At 42.4% G+C, this 19,628-nt stretch overlaps 1 protein-coding gene across 1 annotated transcript in view; it reads left to right on the top strand.

The window, feature by feature from the left end:
* LOC105356120 (acyl-coenzyme A thioesterase 3-like) overlaps nucleotides 1-16,874 on the top strand; it is a 29,146-nt gene extending 12,272 nt beyond the window's left edge. Inside the window, exons 2-3 of the mRNA XM_020710652.3 lie at nucleotides 11,413-11,600; nucleotides 13,706-16,874. Of these exons, the coding sequence (XP_020566311.1) occupies nucleotides 11,413-11,600; nucleotides 13,706-14,224 (707 nt within the window). The 3' untranslated portion in view covers nucleotides 14,225-16,874. The remainder of the gene's footprint in view (nucleotides 1-11,412; nucleotides 11,601-13,705) is intronic.
* Nucleotides 16,875-19,628: the final 2,754 nt, after the last annotated feature.

Below are 19,628 nucleotides of genomic sequence, written 5' to 3'. Positions count from 1 at the left end.
AAAAATAATGTTTACAATGTTTAGTTTAGTTTGTATGTTTGTTTTGATATTTCCCAGATTACTTAGTATTGGTGTTAAAGAATTGATGTATTATGTTATAGAATTATAGTTTAAAGCAGATCCCATATTTTGATGTAATTATAGTTTGAGAAAACAGTGCAAGTGGATGTTGTACATCAGTCATTTCTAAAGCAGAAATAATGTATAAATAACTGAGGTATTTTCATAGAATATCATAGTTACTGGTGTTCTTTTTGCCATTTGGGGCTTTGATGTTACTATATTTTAGCAATTGTATGTTTTGCAGCTTTAAGGAAAAGCGTAGATTGTAGGATTGTGTTACTTTGAGCAATTTTCCAAATTCTTTTTTAGGACCAGCAAGTCCTTAATGGAGAGTCAAACTAGGGGTTTGAATGACAAATCATGATGCTCCAATTAGTCTTAGTTTCTTGATAAAGAAGTGAATAACTAGTTGCCAGAATGCACCAGAATGCATCTAAGACCACGTATTTTTCCAAAATTTCGCTCTGTGCCCGCCATATCGCTCAAAGAAAAGTTCAGGGATTTTTTCCTTGCCTGACTTTCATCACTGTTGATGAAGGCACCCAGGCGCAGAGAAAAGGAGGCAGGAGGTTGTAGGGGATCGGGGGCTTTAATAAACTAAACTACAAAACCAAAAACCACTGCTTGAGCAGGCTAGAATACTCTAAACTCGAATTACTCAAAAGGGGAGACATCAAAGCTACACAGAGACAGGGGAACAGCATAACATCAAACTATGTACCAGCACAAGAGGAAGGGAAGGACAAGATTTAAATACAAGCAAGACAACGAGACACAGGTGGAAACAATCAGGACAGAGGGGAACCAAAGTAAAACTCCAAACCAAAGTCCAACAGGAAGACCTACAAAATAAAACAGGAAGTTAAACTCAAAACATCACAGAACAAAAAAAAAAACTGGAACACAAAAGCAGAAAAACCTAAACCGTGACATGTTATAGATTGCCAAGCCATACTGCATCATTTATTTTAATTGTTTAAAAATTAAAACTTAGACATATGTAGCCAGGGTAAAAATGGGACAAATAAAAAAGTTCATGATTAAATAAATAAATAAATAATTTTTTTACAATTAATTAATTTTCTTTATGGAAGCTCATTTGTTGTTCTACTTGAAGTGCTTTAACAGTGTTTGAATGTAGTTACATTTGATTGACGTGATGTTACGTGCATGAGGTGTTTGGAGGGAGAGCGGAAAAAGAGAGCGAAGGAGAGTTCCGGTTTTGGCAGAGAAGGACTGAGCAGCTAATGAATGCGTTCGTTCGTATGTCCAAATAATATAAGTTTGTGCCGTGGTTCATCCACCAGATGGTCCATTTAATGATCGAGTGCTGAAAACGTTGGTAAATTACAGTAAGTCTTCGCTCAGGACTTGTGACTGTTATATATCGTGACGTTAGCCTCGTGAGGAGCCGACGTTAACAGGTTTAGCGAAGGACTGAATTGGTGTCCACAAGATCGGCTGAATCAAAAGACTCCTAGAAGACTGTTCCCGGACTGGAGAACGAGTGATTCGATCCAGATAGCACTCTGAGCCACCCAGGAAGCTCAGAGGACCTCTGGCGACGTGGGAGACGAGACGAGGACGAGGAATTGGTGACTGCTAACGGCAACGTATGTTTCAAAATGGAGTCGGAGCTGTGAGTCGGAATGTGCCATTCCCGGACAGGAGCATCGCGAGGAGAAGAGAAGTTGGTTGGAATTAAAACTAAAGTGCACAAGGTACCTTATTTTATTTTATTTTGCTGGTTCAGTGAAGCGACTGTGGAGTTTTTGGTCCCTACGAACCCAAGCAGCGATTCAGGCCTGCAACGTAGGATTTGAAAAAGGGTTTGCCGGCTTTAGCATAAGTTTAAAACTAATTTACTGAACTGTGATTGAGAGTTTTGCCTACACTGTGAGTGTGTGATTTTTATTTGTGCAGTAAGAGTCTATATTTTGCTTTATTTGGTAAAAATCAACATATTATTATTGCTTTATTTTATATTCATTTAACTTTCATTAAAAAAAGGGGTTAATGTTCATATTATAACTTGTGTTGGGATTTTATTGATTATTTGGTTTCATATTCCCCGGGGAGTTCACGATTATTTTAAATAGTGCCATTGATCCAAAATATTATTACTTTCAGTAAAATTGATCAGAGAATAAGAACCCAGAGCCCACTCATTTAATCTACGAGTACAAAAGGGCTACATAAAATGGAGGCACCGCTGGGATATTTTGGGTCGTTATAAATAAATTTAAAGGGGCAATAGCTTAGCTTTAAAGTTTTCATAAGGTGAATGATTTTGAAATTTTCCAATATTGCAAGACAGTAAGACGATGGCAGATCGTTCCCAACTGGCTGAAGAACTGAAGAGGTGGTGTAGGGGAGAAGGTTTGGAAGAAGTTAAAGCTCTCATGATCATGGTTCCTGAAGAAGTGGAAACAGCTGAAATAGAGGAAACCATACAGACTGTTAAATGCTTGGGCCAAGTCTGTGCCAGAGGGCAAATGTTCCATCCTACCCAGAACTGTGTGATGGTTTTGTGTGAATGCAAAGAGGATTGCAATGAAAATGTACCACCTGAAGTTTTTCATGCAGGAAGTGAGACAAGTTGGCCAATAATAACCCTAAGTGAAGCTCCAGTCCCAAGTGATTTCAGTTTCAAGTTGAAAGCTTTGATGGATGCTGAGGGAAAGACTATGAATGACATTAAAAGGTTATTACCAGAATTGGTTCCACAAGTCAGCGCCACGGAGTCTATGTTGCAAGCAGTTGGTGATTTCCTGCAAAAGGCTCACAAGCCGCAGTCTGAAGGTGGATAACGACGGTTACGTTTTTTCTCTGGGAACATGCCGGTCCCACCTTATGAGGAGCTGTTTGACCAGTGGCTTGAGCAGGCATGGCTCATGGTGGAGGAAAGTGAAGGCACGGAGAAGGAAAAAGACGCAGGTTGATGGAAAGCCAAAGGGGCCCGCACTGGGAATTGCAAAGTCGATTAGAGAGGCAGACCCTGAAGCAAAGCCCACTGTCTACCTGGAGGCGCTAGAGAGCTCATTTGGCACAGCTGAATCAGGGGATGACCTCTACTTTGCATTTCGGCTAATGCAACAGCAACCAACAGAAAAACTGTCTGATTTTCTGAGACGGCTGGAAAGAGCGCTCTCTAAAGTTGTACAGAGGGGAGGGTTCTCAGCTGACTACAAAGAGAGAGCTCGCTTAGAACAGCTTCTGAGAGGGGCGGTTGCTTCAGATCTCATGCTAATCTCCGAGAAAGAAAGAATGCACCCCCTACTTTCCTGCAGCTCTTAAGAGAAATCCGTACAGAAGAAGAGTATGAGGCTTCAAGGAGAAGACTAAACACTTCAGTCCACTCCATACAACCAAAGCAATCAATAGATGTCAGCCCGACAGAAATACAAAGTCTTAAAGCTGAAGTTAAAGAACTCAAGACCAAGTTAGCATCCTGCATGACAAGTTCTCAAGATGTGAAAGAGAAGAGTTATAGTGCTACTTCTGTGTCCACAATATTATCAAATGAACACAGTGGTGACACTGAGCTCGCTGCTTTGAAAAAACAAGTCAAAAGACTACAACAAAAAGTGGCTCAGAGAGAGATGGTTCCAGAGACCTCGCCCAAACCAACGTCTGTCACTGCCATGGAGGTTAAGCAAAAAACTAACCCTCCTAGCCGAAATAGACAACAATCAGACGAGCAGTTTTGCTATCGATGCGGCGAGAAAGGTCATTTCATGGCAAAGTGTCGCAATAGTGAGAACCAAACCAAAGTGATCAGAAAGCTCATTCAATCAGTAAAGATGATGAAAGGGAGTCAAAGTACAGACACCAATTCTACCTCAGACACAAACTGTCAGGTCAAACAAGGTCTACTGACTTCCCCAACTCCAGCTGGAATCCCTGAAGGTTTGATTGGACCGCCAAGTGTTGTGCCTTTAAAAATTAATGGACAATCCTGTGATGCACTGTTTGACAGCAGCTCTAAGGTCACCATTATCTTTGAACCATGGTACAAGAAGCACCTTTCCTCGGTCCCGGTGCATCCTGTGGCTGGTCTTGGCCTCTGGGGTTTAAGTGAGCCCAGTTTTAGTTACCCCTATCATGGTTGTGTGGTGGTTGATGTTGAGTATTCAGCTGCAGTAATGGGCACCAGCCACACTGCGACAGTTCTTGCATTAATCTGCCCCAGTCCAAAAGAAGATCAGATCCCAGTCATTGTGGGCACAAATACCAGGCATGTACGTGACCTGGTAACGCAATGTAAAGAGCAAGGGGTTGGATATTACTAAGACCCTAGGTATCCAAGCCCATTGTGACAAGACACACACGCTGGCAGGCTCGGTGTCTTTAGCCTCAAGTGATAAGGTGGGCAGTGTGATATGGAAGGGTCCGAGCCATTTGATTCTGCCTCCTGGAAAAGACCTGCAAGTTTCCTGTAAAGTTGACCTCAAAAAAGCAGTAGACAAAGAGATTCTGATGGTGGACACATCTCCATTGGCACCTCTGCCAGGAGATGTACTTTTACAGCCCATGGTGGTACCAGCCAATGCCGTACATATGGAATTACAAATCTGCCAATAAGTGAAAGGGCGCAAAGACAACTAAGCAGGCGTATTTAGGAACTGAGTGAGTGAAGCTTAAAACCGCGCAGGCGCAATTCTAACTGAGAAGTGATCTTCGCGGTCAATTCCTTTTTGCGCGCTCATGTGGATTTACGCTCAGTATTAAGGGGGCGTTTTTGTCACTTTTGGGGCAGGAACCTTTCTGGTTGATCTGATTGGCTGAAATTTGCATGGCCTATCGGCGAGGCAGAGGGGCGGGACCTTCATTTTCAGTGCGGGGGGGGGGGGGGGGGGGTTTAACAGGCGGCTCTTGAGCTGCGTGCGGCTCTCTGCCTTTTATCATATTTTCTATATTCACTACTTTCACAACCATAAGGCCGTGAAAGAAGACACCCCCCCCCCCCCCATAGTACAAAGGAGCAGATATGTGAATAATGCAGAACAACTTCGTTTGGAAACCCTGGAAATGCAAAGAGACACGATTATGAGGCATAGTTTAAACTGCAGCTATCAGCTACGCGGAGGAACACGGGAATAGAGCAGCTGCAGTTCGGTTAAATTAGATCTTCACAGACGGACTTCCTGCTTCAATAACTCTTCTGATAAACGTTCAAATGTGTCAGCAAGTATCTCACTCATTTTGTATTAACACAGAGAGTGAACTACAAAAGCATTTTTAAAGAAAAAAATTCGTTTTTATTGCCTTTTAATCAGAATTGTTCGTTTCAAGCTGTGAATGCAAACAGAGCAGCGAGCCGGCTGCTAAGGGACCGTCAATAAAGTGCAACCTCTGTGAAACACCATTCTGTAAAAATCAGTGAACTTTTAAAAAGCGAATAAATGTCTATATTTATATGAACTGGTAATGAAGACTCGTCAGCATAGTCATGGTACATTATTATTTATTATACTAAATTTTGTTAGAAAGTCAACCTCCATTTTATTGCTTATAGTTTTTATAATTTAATAGAGATATGAATCATAACATAAATACTCAATAGCTCTGAAGATACTAAAGCTTCTGTCACCAAACCTCCTGTACTGAGTAATCATGACCTCATTGTCCTACTGCAACAAAGATTATGTCATAATTCACGTTGTTTATTGTTAGGAATTTTTCATATTTAAATATTGACCAGATATGGTCAAAAATGCTCAATGGCTTTGAAGATGCTGTAGTTACTGACACAAAACTTCCTGTACTGATTAATCATGACCTTATTTTATTTTATTATATTATATTTTCCTACTAAAATAAAGATTTTGCAAAAAAAAAATCTGGCATCTTCAGAGCTATTGAGGATTATTATTTGAAATTAAAGTCCCGCCCCGCTGCTTGACATGCAAATTTCAGCCAATCAGATCAACCAGAAAGGTTCCTGCCCCTAAGTGACAAACACACCCCTGAATGCCGCCCCCAAGTGACAAAAACGCCCCCTTATCACTGAGCGTAAATCCAGGTGAGGGCGCAAAGGAGAACTGACCGAGCAGGATCCCTGCTCAGTTAGGATTTCAGCCGTTCAGTTGTAAAATACGGGGTCGCTTGGTTAGAATTGCGCCATCACAGTTTTAAGGTTCACTCACTCAGTTTCTAAATACGCCCGCTCAGTTGTCTTTACGCCCTTTCAATTTTTGGCATTTATGTAATTCGATACGTACAGGTCAACAATTTCAGAATCTTAGTGCAAAACCAGTCTATCAAAGAGACCATTGTTCCAGTGGGAGCTGTCATGGCTCATGTGTATCTCACTGAAAGTGTAATCTCCATGCCCATCCAAAATCTAGAATCCCCAAGGTTTGATAGCTGTCAGATCGACTTTGGTGAATCCCCTATTCCAAAGGAATGGAAAGATCGGCTTAGACGAAAACTGGTTACCCATTCCCAAGTCTTCTCAGTACAAAAGTGGGACGTAGGCCTAGCCAAGGATGTAGAGCACACCATCCGTCTATCGGACCCAAGTCCTTTCCGTCAAAGATCACGACGACTGGCTCCTGCAGACATAGAGGATGTGAGAAACATATGCAAGAACTACTGGGTGCTGGCATCATCAAAGAGTCCCGTAGCCCCTATGCATCTCCCATTGTCATAGTTCGCAAGAAGAATGTAGCAATACGGATGTGCATAGACTACAGGTTGCTAAACAGTCGGACAGTGCCAGACCAGTACACAACCCCCTGCATAGAAGAAGCTCTCGACTCTTTGTCTGGAAGCAAGTGGTTCTCTGTATTGGACTTACGTAGTGGCTACTATCAGATAGCCATGGCAGAGGAGGACAAATAGAAAACGGCATTCATTTGCCCACTTGGTTTTTTCCAATTTGAGAGAATGCCTCAAGGAATAACAGGTCCACCAGCGACTTTCCAAAGGCTAATGGAAAAGACAGTCGGAGACATGAACCTTCTGGAGGTCCTGGTTTACCTTGATGACTTGATTGTTTTTGGAAAGTCGCTGGAGGAACACGAGGAAAGACTCCTCAAAGTCTTAGATCGACTTGAAGAGGCTGGCCTAAAAATTTCCCGGGACAAATGCCAGTTTTTTCAACCACAGGTGAAGTACCTCGGGCATATTGTGTCTGCTCAAGGTGTCTCTCCTGATCCTCAGAAAAGCGAGGCGGTTACCACCTGGCCTCAGCCCAAAGATTTAAAGACTCTGAGATCTTTCTTGGGTTTCTGTGGGTATTACCGGAGGTTCATAACCAGTTATGCCGCTATTGTGAGACCACTCACAGAGCTGACCAAAGGCTATGCCTCAACTCAAAAGAGCAGAAAAAATGCCCAGATCCCTCTAAGACTTACTTGAAAGAGTCTAAACCCTTTGGTGAGAGGTGGGATGATGCCTGTTCTCAAGCCTTCAACCAGATCATTCACTGCTTGACCCATGCACCAGTACTAGCCTTCGCCAACACTACAAAGCCCTATGAACTGCATGTCGATGCAAGCTTCAAAGGCCTTGGAGCAGTACACATATGAGAGTTCAAGAAATGCAATAAATTAATATAGAAAAACAGTTAATTGAATTGGAGTAAAATGACATTTAGTAAGATAAATATGTAAATTTGAGTTCTATAAACAACTATTGAGTTGGATAGACGTAAGAAATTAGGTTTAATAAATTTAACTCAATTATTTGTTACCAATTGAATCAATTCATTAAGTTTTATAAGTTGTATATATAAACATCACAATGTATTTGGAAATTAGAACAGAAACTCATGCGATTACTCTGTCCGTTATTTTTCTCCAAGCAGAAACTCTTTTTCTTTTGTTTTGCTGATGCAGCTGTATGACTTTTTTATACCATGGTCCGGGAGAATAATAACCGCATGGTGAAAAAAGAAGTTCCAGTCACCTAGCTTAAATGTTTCGTATCACCGAGCTGGCTTCTTTAAAACAACCTTTTGCTTCATCATTTGGACAAAAACAAGCGGTAAGAGGTGAACTTTCTCTCTGAACTGATGCTTTATTCAACCCATCGGAATAAGATCAGCATATATATATCGCTTTATATTGCCCAATCCTGACTGCAGCACGTAAAAAATAGTCTGATTTTTGTGAGAAAAGCGATCCAAATCAGAAAAAACAAGAATTAAGGACTTAAAAACTGGTTAATATTTGCTTTGGACGGTTCAGGCTTCCACGGCGTGCGTTAAAAAGTGACAATGCATACTTCGTCGGCCATTAACCCTTACTTGATGGGCATATAATCTTCATCCGCTGTCAGACTCCTTCTCACTCAAGTACAGTGCTCTCTTTTTTTCTCCATGTGTTTCCATGGTGACTCTGGAAATCGGCGATCCATTGAGAATGTCTTTATGTTCTTGTCGTGCACGTGCATTAACCCAGGGTTACCAAGTCGAGCGTAATTACGCTAACTCCTATCCGGTCTTTTGGAACAGACATGCTCAGAGTAGAGGTAAGATCGGGCCTAAAAAATCCAGCCCGACCCGACCCAGGCCTGTGGGCATTAAAGCCCAACCCAGCCCGAGCCCGACCAATTAACTTGATTTGCAGGCCCAAGCCCGAAGCAAACCCAAAATTTCAATTTATCCCATAGTATTCTTGGCAGAAAAAAACGCAAGATTTCTTAAGGTTAAAATTTTTATGATCATGATAAATGCATTTGCACAACGAAATAACGCTGGAACACAGAATAAGAGGCCTGACAAAGATAGTGAAAGAGAGATCTTGATCCACACTCGCTTAATTAGACGAAGAAATACTGCAGCCCTGCGTCTGCACTTCCTGTTTAGTAGTAGTTATATACCAATTACCTACAGTGCCTTCTCTGTTTTAACCAAATTATTTATTTATAACAAGTATTCCTTAGTTTAGTATCCACACATCGTTTTAGTATTTTATAAACATATATTTATTAAAAAAGTCAGCGAGAGAGAAGCCCGACCCGAACGTAATTGTCATTTTAGTCCCCGACCCGAATTTCCTTACCTCTAACTCAGAGTAAGCAAGTTCAGGCGGATTTCAGACAGAGTTCAGAGTTAAAGTCAGGGTAGTTTAAACATGCTTTCTGGAATACCCCCCTGGTTTGGTGTTTAGTGGTTGTGATGATTTAAAAATGGATTACATCTTACATGCTGGGCATTTGAGGGAGGAGCTGTGGGAATTTCTGAGGAGAGGAGCGGAGATGAAGAACACCGAACACCGGATGCTGAAGAATATTTCACAGCTGGTTCCACAGGTTCCTGAATCCTTTAACTGAAGTCTGTGCCCCTGCACACAGAAATGGCATCAGCTGACTCAGAAGCAGCCAGAAAATATCCTGATATGATGAGGAAGATCATTGCAGAGAATAATTATCATGAGCAGGTGATTACCGTAATTTCCGGACTACAAGCCGCTACTTTTTTCCTGCGCTTACAGCCCTGCGGCTTTTTCAGTGACGCGGCTAATTTATGGATTTCATTGACAGCCACCGTGTACGTACTTTTGAACTCAGTGAATAGTTTGAACTCTCTATCCAACTCCAAGCACAAGGCATTTCTTTTCAACACACCTCTTGGCAGCCAAACAGCATGGACTTGGCTTTAGGTCTTAGACACTTCAGTCGTGGTTCAACAAAATGAAACACGCATGCCCGGCCGCATCCCAGAATCCTTTGGGGCCATTAGACCCAACGTGCACGTGATCGCCGCTACAATATGATGAAGCTTTTAAGTTAAAAGCAATCGTTAAAAGCAGCGTAAAAAAGTCCACCATCACCAACGGGTTTGGAAAAGCCGGTTTGCTGCGTGACGGAGAGAACAGCGCATGGAGTGAATGTACACTCCATTTACGGTTTCTAAGGAAACCGTAAAAGCGGAATTTTGCTTTTAAAAGCTCACAGCCTCCGTGTGAGTTGGAGACATCTTCTCCTGCTGCTCTTATAGAGCTGCGGGGCCGATGACAGTCTGATGGCTCCCACACGTAACAACGCATCCGCCCCTCATACACAAAACGTACAGTATTAAGTCCGATTGCTTTGCACAGACACGATTTGCTTCTTCCACCGGCGCAACGGGGACGAAGTGCTCCTCCTTGAAGCCGCCCTGGCCAGAGGTGTCGGAGTAGATAGGAAGGGGAGACAAGGAGCGCGCGGGAGCGCGGAGCGCAGAGGTGTCCACGGAGTGCAGAGGCTTCTGAATTCTGACGCACGCGCCGCACTGAGGCGCGCGCTTTTCAGTCGCCGCTGCTTTATTTTACCGGTGTGTTTTTTAACCAGTCCTGTTACTCCCATAACGCTGCCGCGACACAAGCGGAAGGAGAGCTTTTCCCGTTCACCCCTCCATGCACTGCTGATACTTGCTCATTCTTAAACACGAACAACAGTATGGCGAGCCGGGCGTTGGCCCCGCCTTTAGCCCCTAAGACTCATGGGAAATGTGGAATCGCGGATGTAAATTTCCTCATCATAACTGAGGGATGTAATGTTGATTATATGGTTACTGTTTGTAATTTTATGTATGATACCTAGATTGTCAATAAGTAAAAAAAAAAAAAAAAAGAATGAAATAAAAACACCATAACTGAGGAACTTGTGAACAGAATACAGGTCCATGCTGTTTGACAGATGTCGATACACTCAAATGCATGGGTCAGAGGCAAAGCTGGCTACACCCACAACATACTAATGAACTGCACTCACTCTGGGATGCTGGCCGTGATCTGTCAGGATGACAATATCGCCTAACACATGCGCGGCTTGTACTCTGACGCGGCTTGTGTATGTATAAAATTAATTAAACACGTAAAAATGGGTGGGTGCGGCTTGTAATCGGGTGCGCTTTGTAGTCCGGAATTTACGGTAATATGGATGAAACCAGCCTCTTCTGGAAGAAGATGCCCTATTGCAATTAACTGATGGAGGAGGAAGCACAGGCTCCTGGTTTTAAGGCACAGAGTGACACAGTCAATTGCTATGAATAAAATAAAATCCTATTTTTGTTGAGCAATATTCCAATGTTCTTTAATAAATGTTTCAGAAGGGTTTTTATTAGTAAGGATCAGTGACGGACATTCTATGCCTGCTGGGGGATTCTCCACATTCGCAGATTCAGCGTTTTTGCGGGAATACCCTACTGGGTTTATTAGGCAATTTATATAGATATAATAATTAAAATAGGTAAAATAGGAATACCAGTTGCACAGGGATGTGGAAAACAGGAATTTAACAAGAGTGTGCCACATGGAAAAAAAAACATGAAACTTGAAGACAGACGCATAAAGACAGTGTACATTTTACCAAAATAAAGGCAAAACTATTTTCAAAGAACATTTTTATCTTTTGCAGGAAAAGGTCCATTCCCTGCTGTGTTGGATCTGTCCACCGTCATGTCAGAGAAAAGAGCAGCTCTGCTGGCAGATAAAGGATTTGTGGTTCTCACAGTTCCAGTCATCAATGAAGAGTCAGTTAACGTGAAAATGTTGCACCTGGACCCTTTTGAGGAAGCGATTACTTTTTTACTGCAGCAACCAAAGGTAACAAATTTCCTCTAATAATGAGTAACATCTTAAAAAATAATTCAAACTAATGAGGAACAGTGTGATCTTGGAAATATTTGAGTTATATACAATTATAAATGTCATTAACTTGAAATATATTTGGTAACTAGTTTTTAGACCCTCAATACTATACATTCTAAATATTAAAAAAAACATGAAAGGCTAGTTGTGTTCCTCAATGTGTGGTTTAAAATCAAAGGGGATGTTGTAAGTTGAAGATCCTTTCGAGTTTCCTGCATGCAACTGACTCGTACGAGAGGACTTGGTTGTTTCTCTGTCACTTCTCCTTCTTTCTTTGGCTCAGTTGATGTGGCTCTTTATTGGCTCCTTTGGAAATAGTTGGTAGCCTCTTGTTTCTTCTCAGTGCTGTAATGTTCCTATTACTCCTTGCTTGTGTACAGATGGGTTTAAGCAGCCTGTCAAAACTTATGAAAACAGACAATCAGGGCGTAGTTTGTGTGGGTATCCTACAGGCGTCCGACAGGTAGTAGCAAATCACAGGCACATCCTGAGTGTGCAGCATTTGCCCGCAGTCAGAACGGGACTGGTATTGCACCCTGCTAATGACATAATGACAGAAGGGCACCATACAACAGCATGACCCGAATGCTTTAAGCGCATGTAACTTAAAGTATTTTTGGATACTTCATGAGAAATTTACCACACGCACGACATTTCCATTTTCCAGTTTCCAAAAGAAACACTACAAATACAAAGAAATGCTGCTCCAAAATAAATAATCATGCAAATAAAAAAGCCAAAGCAGATGATCATCGGGGATGGTATTTACCCATGTCTGACTGTGAGAAGGAGAAAAAGAACAGGAGAATGAATTGTAAAATGAAAAACAAAGTAAGTGTAGATGTTGGTGTTTGATGTTTGTGTAATTTTTAATGTGTTATTTGGTTAGCCCAGACAAACACAACTCACAGGTACTGAGAGCCTGGAACAAAAATACATCAGAGTGGAAAAAACTGACTGTTAAATTTTTCTGGCAGCTGAACGCTGTGGTTGTAATTGTTTTTATCCTTTATACTCATGCCAACAACAATCTAAGGTGTGGGTAACACTGGTTATATGGATGGATGTGAAGTTTGCTTATTTATTTGAAGCATTTTTTGCTGCATTTCATTTTAGTTGTAGCATTTCTTTTATTAGCAACAATATTTCTTTTTATTAGCAGAGTTCTTTTGTTTGTACAGTTACCATTTTTTGCTGCGATACCCAGCGTTTTATTAAATGTTTTTTACACTTTAGGAGTCCAAGTGCAGATTATTTAGTAAAATCAATTCATAATGATATCAAGTAACATAGAAGTGTTGGTTTATCTTCAAAAGAAATTACATCAGTTCAGAAACCTTTATTGCACATTACATGTCAAGTAAGTTTTTAGGTGTGGCAGGCAATACCAACAAAATAAATACAATCATCTCAAAAATGTAGTATATTGCTAAATGGGAATCCAGCAACTTTATTACAGTGGTAGTTGTAAGTAAAGTATGATATATTTGTTTGTCAATGAAGATTATTCAGGTGATGTCTTGAAGTTAAGTCAAGGCATCTGGACTTGACATCTTCTTCCTTTAAAAGTTTTCCTATTTATCCAGTTAGTTGATATTGAGATGGAAATTGTTCTTTTTTAAACTCAATTTCTTTAAAGTTTCATTTATGAAAGTAACGTGTGTGCTCCTTCTGCAAAGGCTGGTTAGGGAGATATAAGAGGTTCAAACGAATAACAGCTCTCTCACAAATCTTTCCATCAATCCTTCTTAAAAATGCTTTTTTGCCTGCCTTTTGGACATCTAAACATTACGAGAATGTTTTGTTTTGCTCAATGTGCCCCAGAATGAGGTGCACCTTATATATGTAAAAAGCCGTTTTATTCTCTGTTTGTTAAAATTGACCCTTGTAATCTAGTGTGCCTAAGGGTCTAAATAACATAGTATATAATTTTCTGGAACCAACTGACCCACAGACTGGATTCAGTTGGATAGTCCTGCTTAAAAGAATCTTTCTATGTTTTTACAATTGTATAAAGTTTTATCATCACTTATGTATCTTATCTTCTACTGTGATTGCAGGTGGGCAGTAAACGGATTGGTATTGTTTCAAAATCAAAGGCAGCAGATGTTGCCCTTTCTCTCGCTGCTTTTGTCCCAGGTGTGGAGGCCAAGAAACTCATTCCTACACAGTCAGGAGCTTTCATTGCAAAGTACGCCATGCATGATCCTCTAAAAGAGGAGAACAGAGCCACTTTAATCCCCATTGAACAAGCAAACACACATTTCCTCTTTGTGGCCCCAGAGGACGACCTTAATTGGGACAGCAACATTTACATGATCGAGATGGAGGAGAGGCTGAAGCATCATGGGAAGAAAAACTTTGAGAGTGTGTGTTATCCTAAAGCTGGACACTTTCTGGAGCCCCCTTATGGACCGTTCTGCTCCTCCAGCTTAAACAGGTTTTTAAAAAAGCCAGCTCTGTGGGGGGGAGAATCAATGGCCCATGCAGCAGCTGAAGTTCACATGTGGAAGAAGATCCAGGAGTTCCTCAAAAGTCATGTGAGCTGTGATCCTGTGCAGAAGAATGGAAAATTATAGATTTAATCAAAGTCTAAATAATTATGACTTTTAATATAAATATCATTCTAATTGTCTTGATTATTGATGTGTTTGACAGCTAAACTTTTCATTTAGGAAGTTTGTTTTCTATTTTACAAGATGCCTGAGCAAAAAATGAGATTTCCCACATTTAAAAAAAAAAATCACATAAGCTTTGAGTCTTTTTAAGAGTTTTCTGTCATTTTCCTTCTGATTTTAATTCCAATAGTTCAAATAAATTGTGTTTTCTTTACAAACTAACTCTCACCATAATGCCCATCATTTTAAACAGCCATCAGTGAGTAATTGGTCTCAGTCCTCTCAAATGTTGGGCTATGGAAACAGTAATAGATGCCTTTATGTCTGCAGGACTTTGGATAACAGTATTTTCAACAGTTAAGTGGAAAAGGAAAATTTTTTGTAAACCTGGGACCTGAATTAAAAATCAAATCGGGGATCCAGGAACATTTGGAAAGAAAGGGCAAATATTACTTGACAGAAATCCAAGTTCAATGGTTCTTAAGCCAGTAACTGAAAATGGAATATTAAAAACGGTAAGAGGAATGAAGGGTAAATTCTCTACTGATGTTAATGGCATTGATATGGCTTTGGTGAAAACAATAATCAATGGAATTCTGAAACTATTAGAATATGTTTTTAATTCATTATTCCAAACAGGTTCATTTCCAAATCCAATGAAAATAGCAAAAGTTATACCATTGTACAAAACCGGGAACAAACATCACTTCACAAACATAGGACAGTTTCTATGTTACCACAGTTATCAAAGATACTGGAAAAAATGTTCATAACTAGATGGAACTCTTTCATCGAAAAGCACATGATACTAGACGAAGGACAGTATGGGTTCAGGTCAAATCGATCAACATCACTTGCCCTGATGAATGTAATAGAAAATATAACAAATGCAATTGATAATGAAAAACGTGTAATCTGGGTATTTATTGATTTAAAAAAAGCTTTCGACACAATTAACCACGGTATATTATTAATAAATTGGAACGGTATGGCATTAGGTGGTTAGTATTAGACTGGATCAGAAGCTATTTGAGCAACAAAAAGCAGTTTATAAAGGTTGAAAGTGCTTGTTCCCAATGTTTGGACATTGTAGTGTCCCTCAGGAGTCGGTTCTGGGACCAATATTATTCATTTTATTTATAAATGATTTTATTTAAGGTTTTTAACAAATTACAGCTAGTTTTATTTGGTGACGATACAAATATCTTTTGTGAGTGGGATGACTTGCAGCAACTCATAGAAATTGTTAAGAAGGAGATGGAAAAACTGAAGATGTGGTTTGATGTTTCACTAAATTTAAGTAAAACAAAAATGATGTTATTTGGTCACCATAAGGTTAAAATTTTAACATTGACATGCACATAAATGGGGTGAAACTTGAAAGAATTTATGAAAATAAATTTCTTGGGGTCACAATTGATTCAATTCAATTTTATTTGTATAGCCCAAAATCACAACAACAGTCATCTCGATGGGCTTCGAAATGAAACATGAACTCAAAAGGATCGTGAATACATAAAGTTCAATAGGAAAATACTAAAATGAACTAACAAACTGACTAAGCTATACTGGCATCCCTGCCCTTAGACCCCCCTTCGCGGTAAGGAAAAACTCCTAAAAAAACGGATTCCGGAAAAAACGAAGAAACCTCAGGGGTGGCCACATGAAGGAGGGATCCTCCCCCAGGACGGTCAGGCGATTTACATCAACCTCATCTTCCACCACAACTGCTGCACTGAGTGGACAAAAATGCACTGTTCCATCAGGTCCAGGCGCTTACCTAGTATTCACTAGTATTCACCACGACACCGGACCCTGCGCGGTCTGGGCGCAGCTGCCGGTGGACCGAGCGATCTGTGTCTCTCAGCAGAGCAGCCGGACTTATAGCTTTGTGTTTGAGGGGAAGGGAGGATGCTTTGTTACGTGTGCGCTATGTGTTGGAGGCTTCGGACTGAGATCCTTCCAGCAGCTCTAGGTGAACGAGCTGCCGAACTCAGGAGAACCGTGTCTCCTGGCAGAACTGTGTCTCCGAGCAGAGCTCGGACCGCCACCTTTGGGGGCAGTGTGTGAGTCTTTCAAAGCAGAAATGTCGTACAAACAATAAACGTGGATTTTTGTTTCCAGTCGTGTCCCGACAAAATAAAGGCTGAGGTTATTCCACCATATTTACGTGCAACCCAGATGCACATTGCAGGATTTCCACCATGAATTTTATGTTCATCCAAGACTAATGTTGTTAGCCCCTTTTAGCCTTTTCCTAACCCTTCTCCCAGCTCTGTTCCACCACAGAAAAGCACTGACCACAGGCATTAAAAATAATATGAGCGAACAGGCACTTCATAATAACCATAACATTAATAAAAGCACATTTTGCAAGGATTCAGTTGTTTGGTTTTGTTCTTAGTCATGTTTTTGGTTTTCTATTGTCAGTCACTTCACCTTCAGGTTCATGATCCACAGCTGTCTTTTGTTCAGTTAATTACCCTCAGCCTATTTAAGTGTCTTGGTTTCTGTTCATCTTTGTCAGGTCATCTGCTCTGTGTCACCAGTTTGGTTCTCCTCATAGTTTTGTCATGTTTCAGTTTGTTTATTAAATGTTTTATTTCCTGTCACCAAGCCTGGTCTCCTGCAGTTTTGGGTTCTCCACCATCAGTTCCTGACACATTTAGAAGATCATCTCATATATTACGGTGCTGCCACATATCTGCATGTATGTATGTGGCAGCTCGGCTTGTTTACAGTGGAACTCATTCCTCTTCTGGTATTTTAAAGAGTACTGCGCATGCCCAAATGATTTATTCCGACCCAAAGTGTGGCCCATGTAAACGTTTGTTATAATCGGAAAAAGTTTTTCTGGGCCCATCTGATCTTTGATTCAATTAAAACGTTTTGAACATGGAACCGCGACTAATGACACAAGCAGCTGAAGGGAAAGAAGGTCACCTTTTTGCAAATACAACTTGTGAATTGCAGAAGGTATTTCATCATTCATTAGCAAATGAATGAATTCTGAAGATTCCGAGCTCAAAACGAGCAAAAAGACAACCGGGTCGACATTCTGGAGAAAAGACTGGACGATGTGGAACAACAAGCAGGGAAAAATATGTGCGGTGGCCCTGAAGTCCAAATCATCCAACAAATCACTCGATACTGACAAGGCAGAACACAGGACTGGACTCAGACGCAGAGTTAAAGATTATTTAAATTCTCGGATTCAAGAAGTTGGCTTTTGACAAGTGATGACACATGACAAACAGGCACAGGACAAAGGGAAACTCAGGCTATAAAAACATAAGGAGGGGAAGCACAGGTAGGAACGATCAGGGATGATGAGGCAGTCTCAGCTGTGGGGAAACAGACAAGGGCAGGAAGAGGAAGGACGAGAGGTGGGTTAAACCTTCAGAATAAAACAGGAAGTACCACATGAGAAAACACAAGTGACGGACAGGAACGTGACGAGACATGACAGAACTCCACCCCCTGAGGACCGACCCCTGCCCTGACAGTCCAGGAGCCCCGGACCCGAAGAAGTCCGTCAGGGGAGACCTATCCACGTTGAAGCGTTCCGGAATCCACTGCCGCTCCTCCGGACTGTAACCCTTCCAGTCCACCAGGAACTGGCGACCCCGCCCCTGCTTCCTGACAGCCAGTATCTTCCGCACAGTGTACACTGGACCACCCCCCACCATTCTGGGCCGAGGAGGAGGCTCCGAGGGAGGCACCAGGGAACTGTCCACCACCGGCTTAATTTTGCTGACATGGAACTTGGGATGGACTCGGAGGGACCGGGGCAGACGAAGACCCACAAACCGCGGAGCCAGGTTCCTACACGGGACATGCAGTTTGAGGTCCCTCGCCGAGAGCCAGACCTTCTGACCGGGACGGCGGTCAGCAGCCATTTTGACCCTGTCCTGCTGTCGAACCAGGACCTGTCGAGCGCCCGCCCAGATGCGATGGCAGCGACGGACAAGGCCGTGAGCAGATGGGATGGCGACCTCAGGTTCCAGAGCAGCAAACAGAGGAGGCTCATAGCCGTAGAGGGCGAGAAGCCCGTGGCCGAGGTGGGTAAGGTGTTGTGGGCGCACTCCACCCAAACCAGGTGCCTGTTTCAATGTTGAAGGGTTCTGGGAGACCAAGCACTGGAGGCCAGTTTCCAGCTATTGGTTGAGGCGTTCAGTTTAGCCTTTGGATTCCCAATGGTAGCCTGAGGTCAGGCTGACCTTAGCACCGATGAGCCGACAAAACTTCTTCCAGAACCGGGACACGAACTGTGGGCCCCGGTCCGACACAATGTCCTTCAGGAAACCTTGGTATCTCACTATTTGGTTCAGGATTATGTCAGCCGTGGCCTTGGCTGAAGGTAGTCTAGGCAGGGCGATGAACCTGATCATCTTCGAGAACCTGTCTGCGACCGTTAAAACAGTGGTGTGACCACGTGAGACGGGAAGGCCTGTGACGAAGGCCTGTGATGAAGTCCATGGAGACGTCAGCCCACAATCTGGAAGGGATGGGAAGGGGTTGTAGGAGTCCCATGCGACGTCTGATTGATGACTTGTTCCGGGCACAGACTGAACAAGCGGAAACGTACTCCCGGACCTCCTGCTCCATACGTGGCCACCAGAACCTCTGGGAGATGGCATGCATAGTCCGCTGCACTCCCGGAAGACAGGAAAGAAGTGAAGCGTGGGCCAAGTGAATCACTCTTGAGCGTAGGTTCGGAGGAACGAACAGGCGATTCCTCGGGCACCCACTGGGCGTCTGCACCCCACTGTTAGCCCGCTTTACCTCTGATTCAATCTGCCAAGATACTGCTCCAACCACACAAGTCAGCGGGAGGATGGGTACCGGTTCTTTGGCAACAGGCGTGGGGTCGTACCAACAAGACAGGGCATCCGGCTCGATGTTCTTGGACCCCTGCCTGTAAGAGAGGGTAAAAGAAAAACGATCAAAAAACAGTCGCCAACGGGCCTGGCGAGAATTAAGTCTCTTCGTGTTCCGGATTTACTCAAGATTTTTATGGTCCGTCCAGACGATAAAGGGGTGCTCTGACCCCTCCAACTAGTGCCGCCACGTCTCCAGAGCCACCTTGACCGCTAGCAGCTCCCGGTTGCAGATTTCGTAATTGCCGTGGAGACAGGCTCCACAATGAACTGACGGTGCAGGTCAGGCACAGTGAGCAGCGGAGCCGATATGAAGCTCGGAAGTTCGGAAAGCGGCCTCGGCCGCAGGCGTCCATTGGAACTGCACACATGGAGACGTGAGGGCATGGAGGGGCGCAGCAATGGAGCTGAAGCCCCGGATAAAGCATCTTTAAAAGTTTGCAAACCCCAGAAACTGGTGGAGTTTCTTTTTTTTTTTTTTTTAC

Source organism: Oryzias latipes, chromosome 17 (assembly GCF_053564925.1).
Source record: "Oryzias latipes strain Hd-rR chromosome 17, Olatipes_Hd-rR_3.1".
Classification (NCBI taxonomy): Eukaryota; Metazoa; Chordata; class Actinopteri; order Beloniformes; family Adrianichthyidae; genus Oryzias; species Oryzias latipes.
The sequence above is the reverse complement of the archived record's forward strand: the minus strand, read 5'-3'. Positions and strand labels throughout refer to the sequence as shown.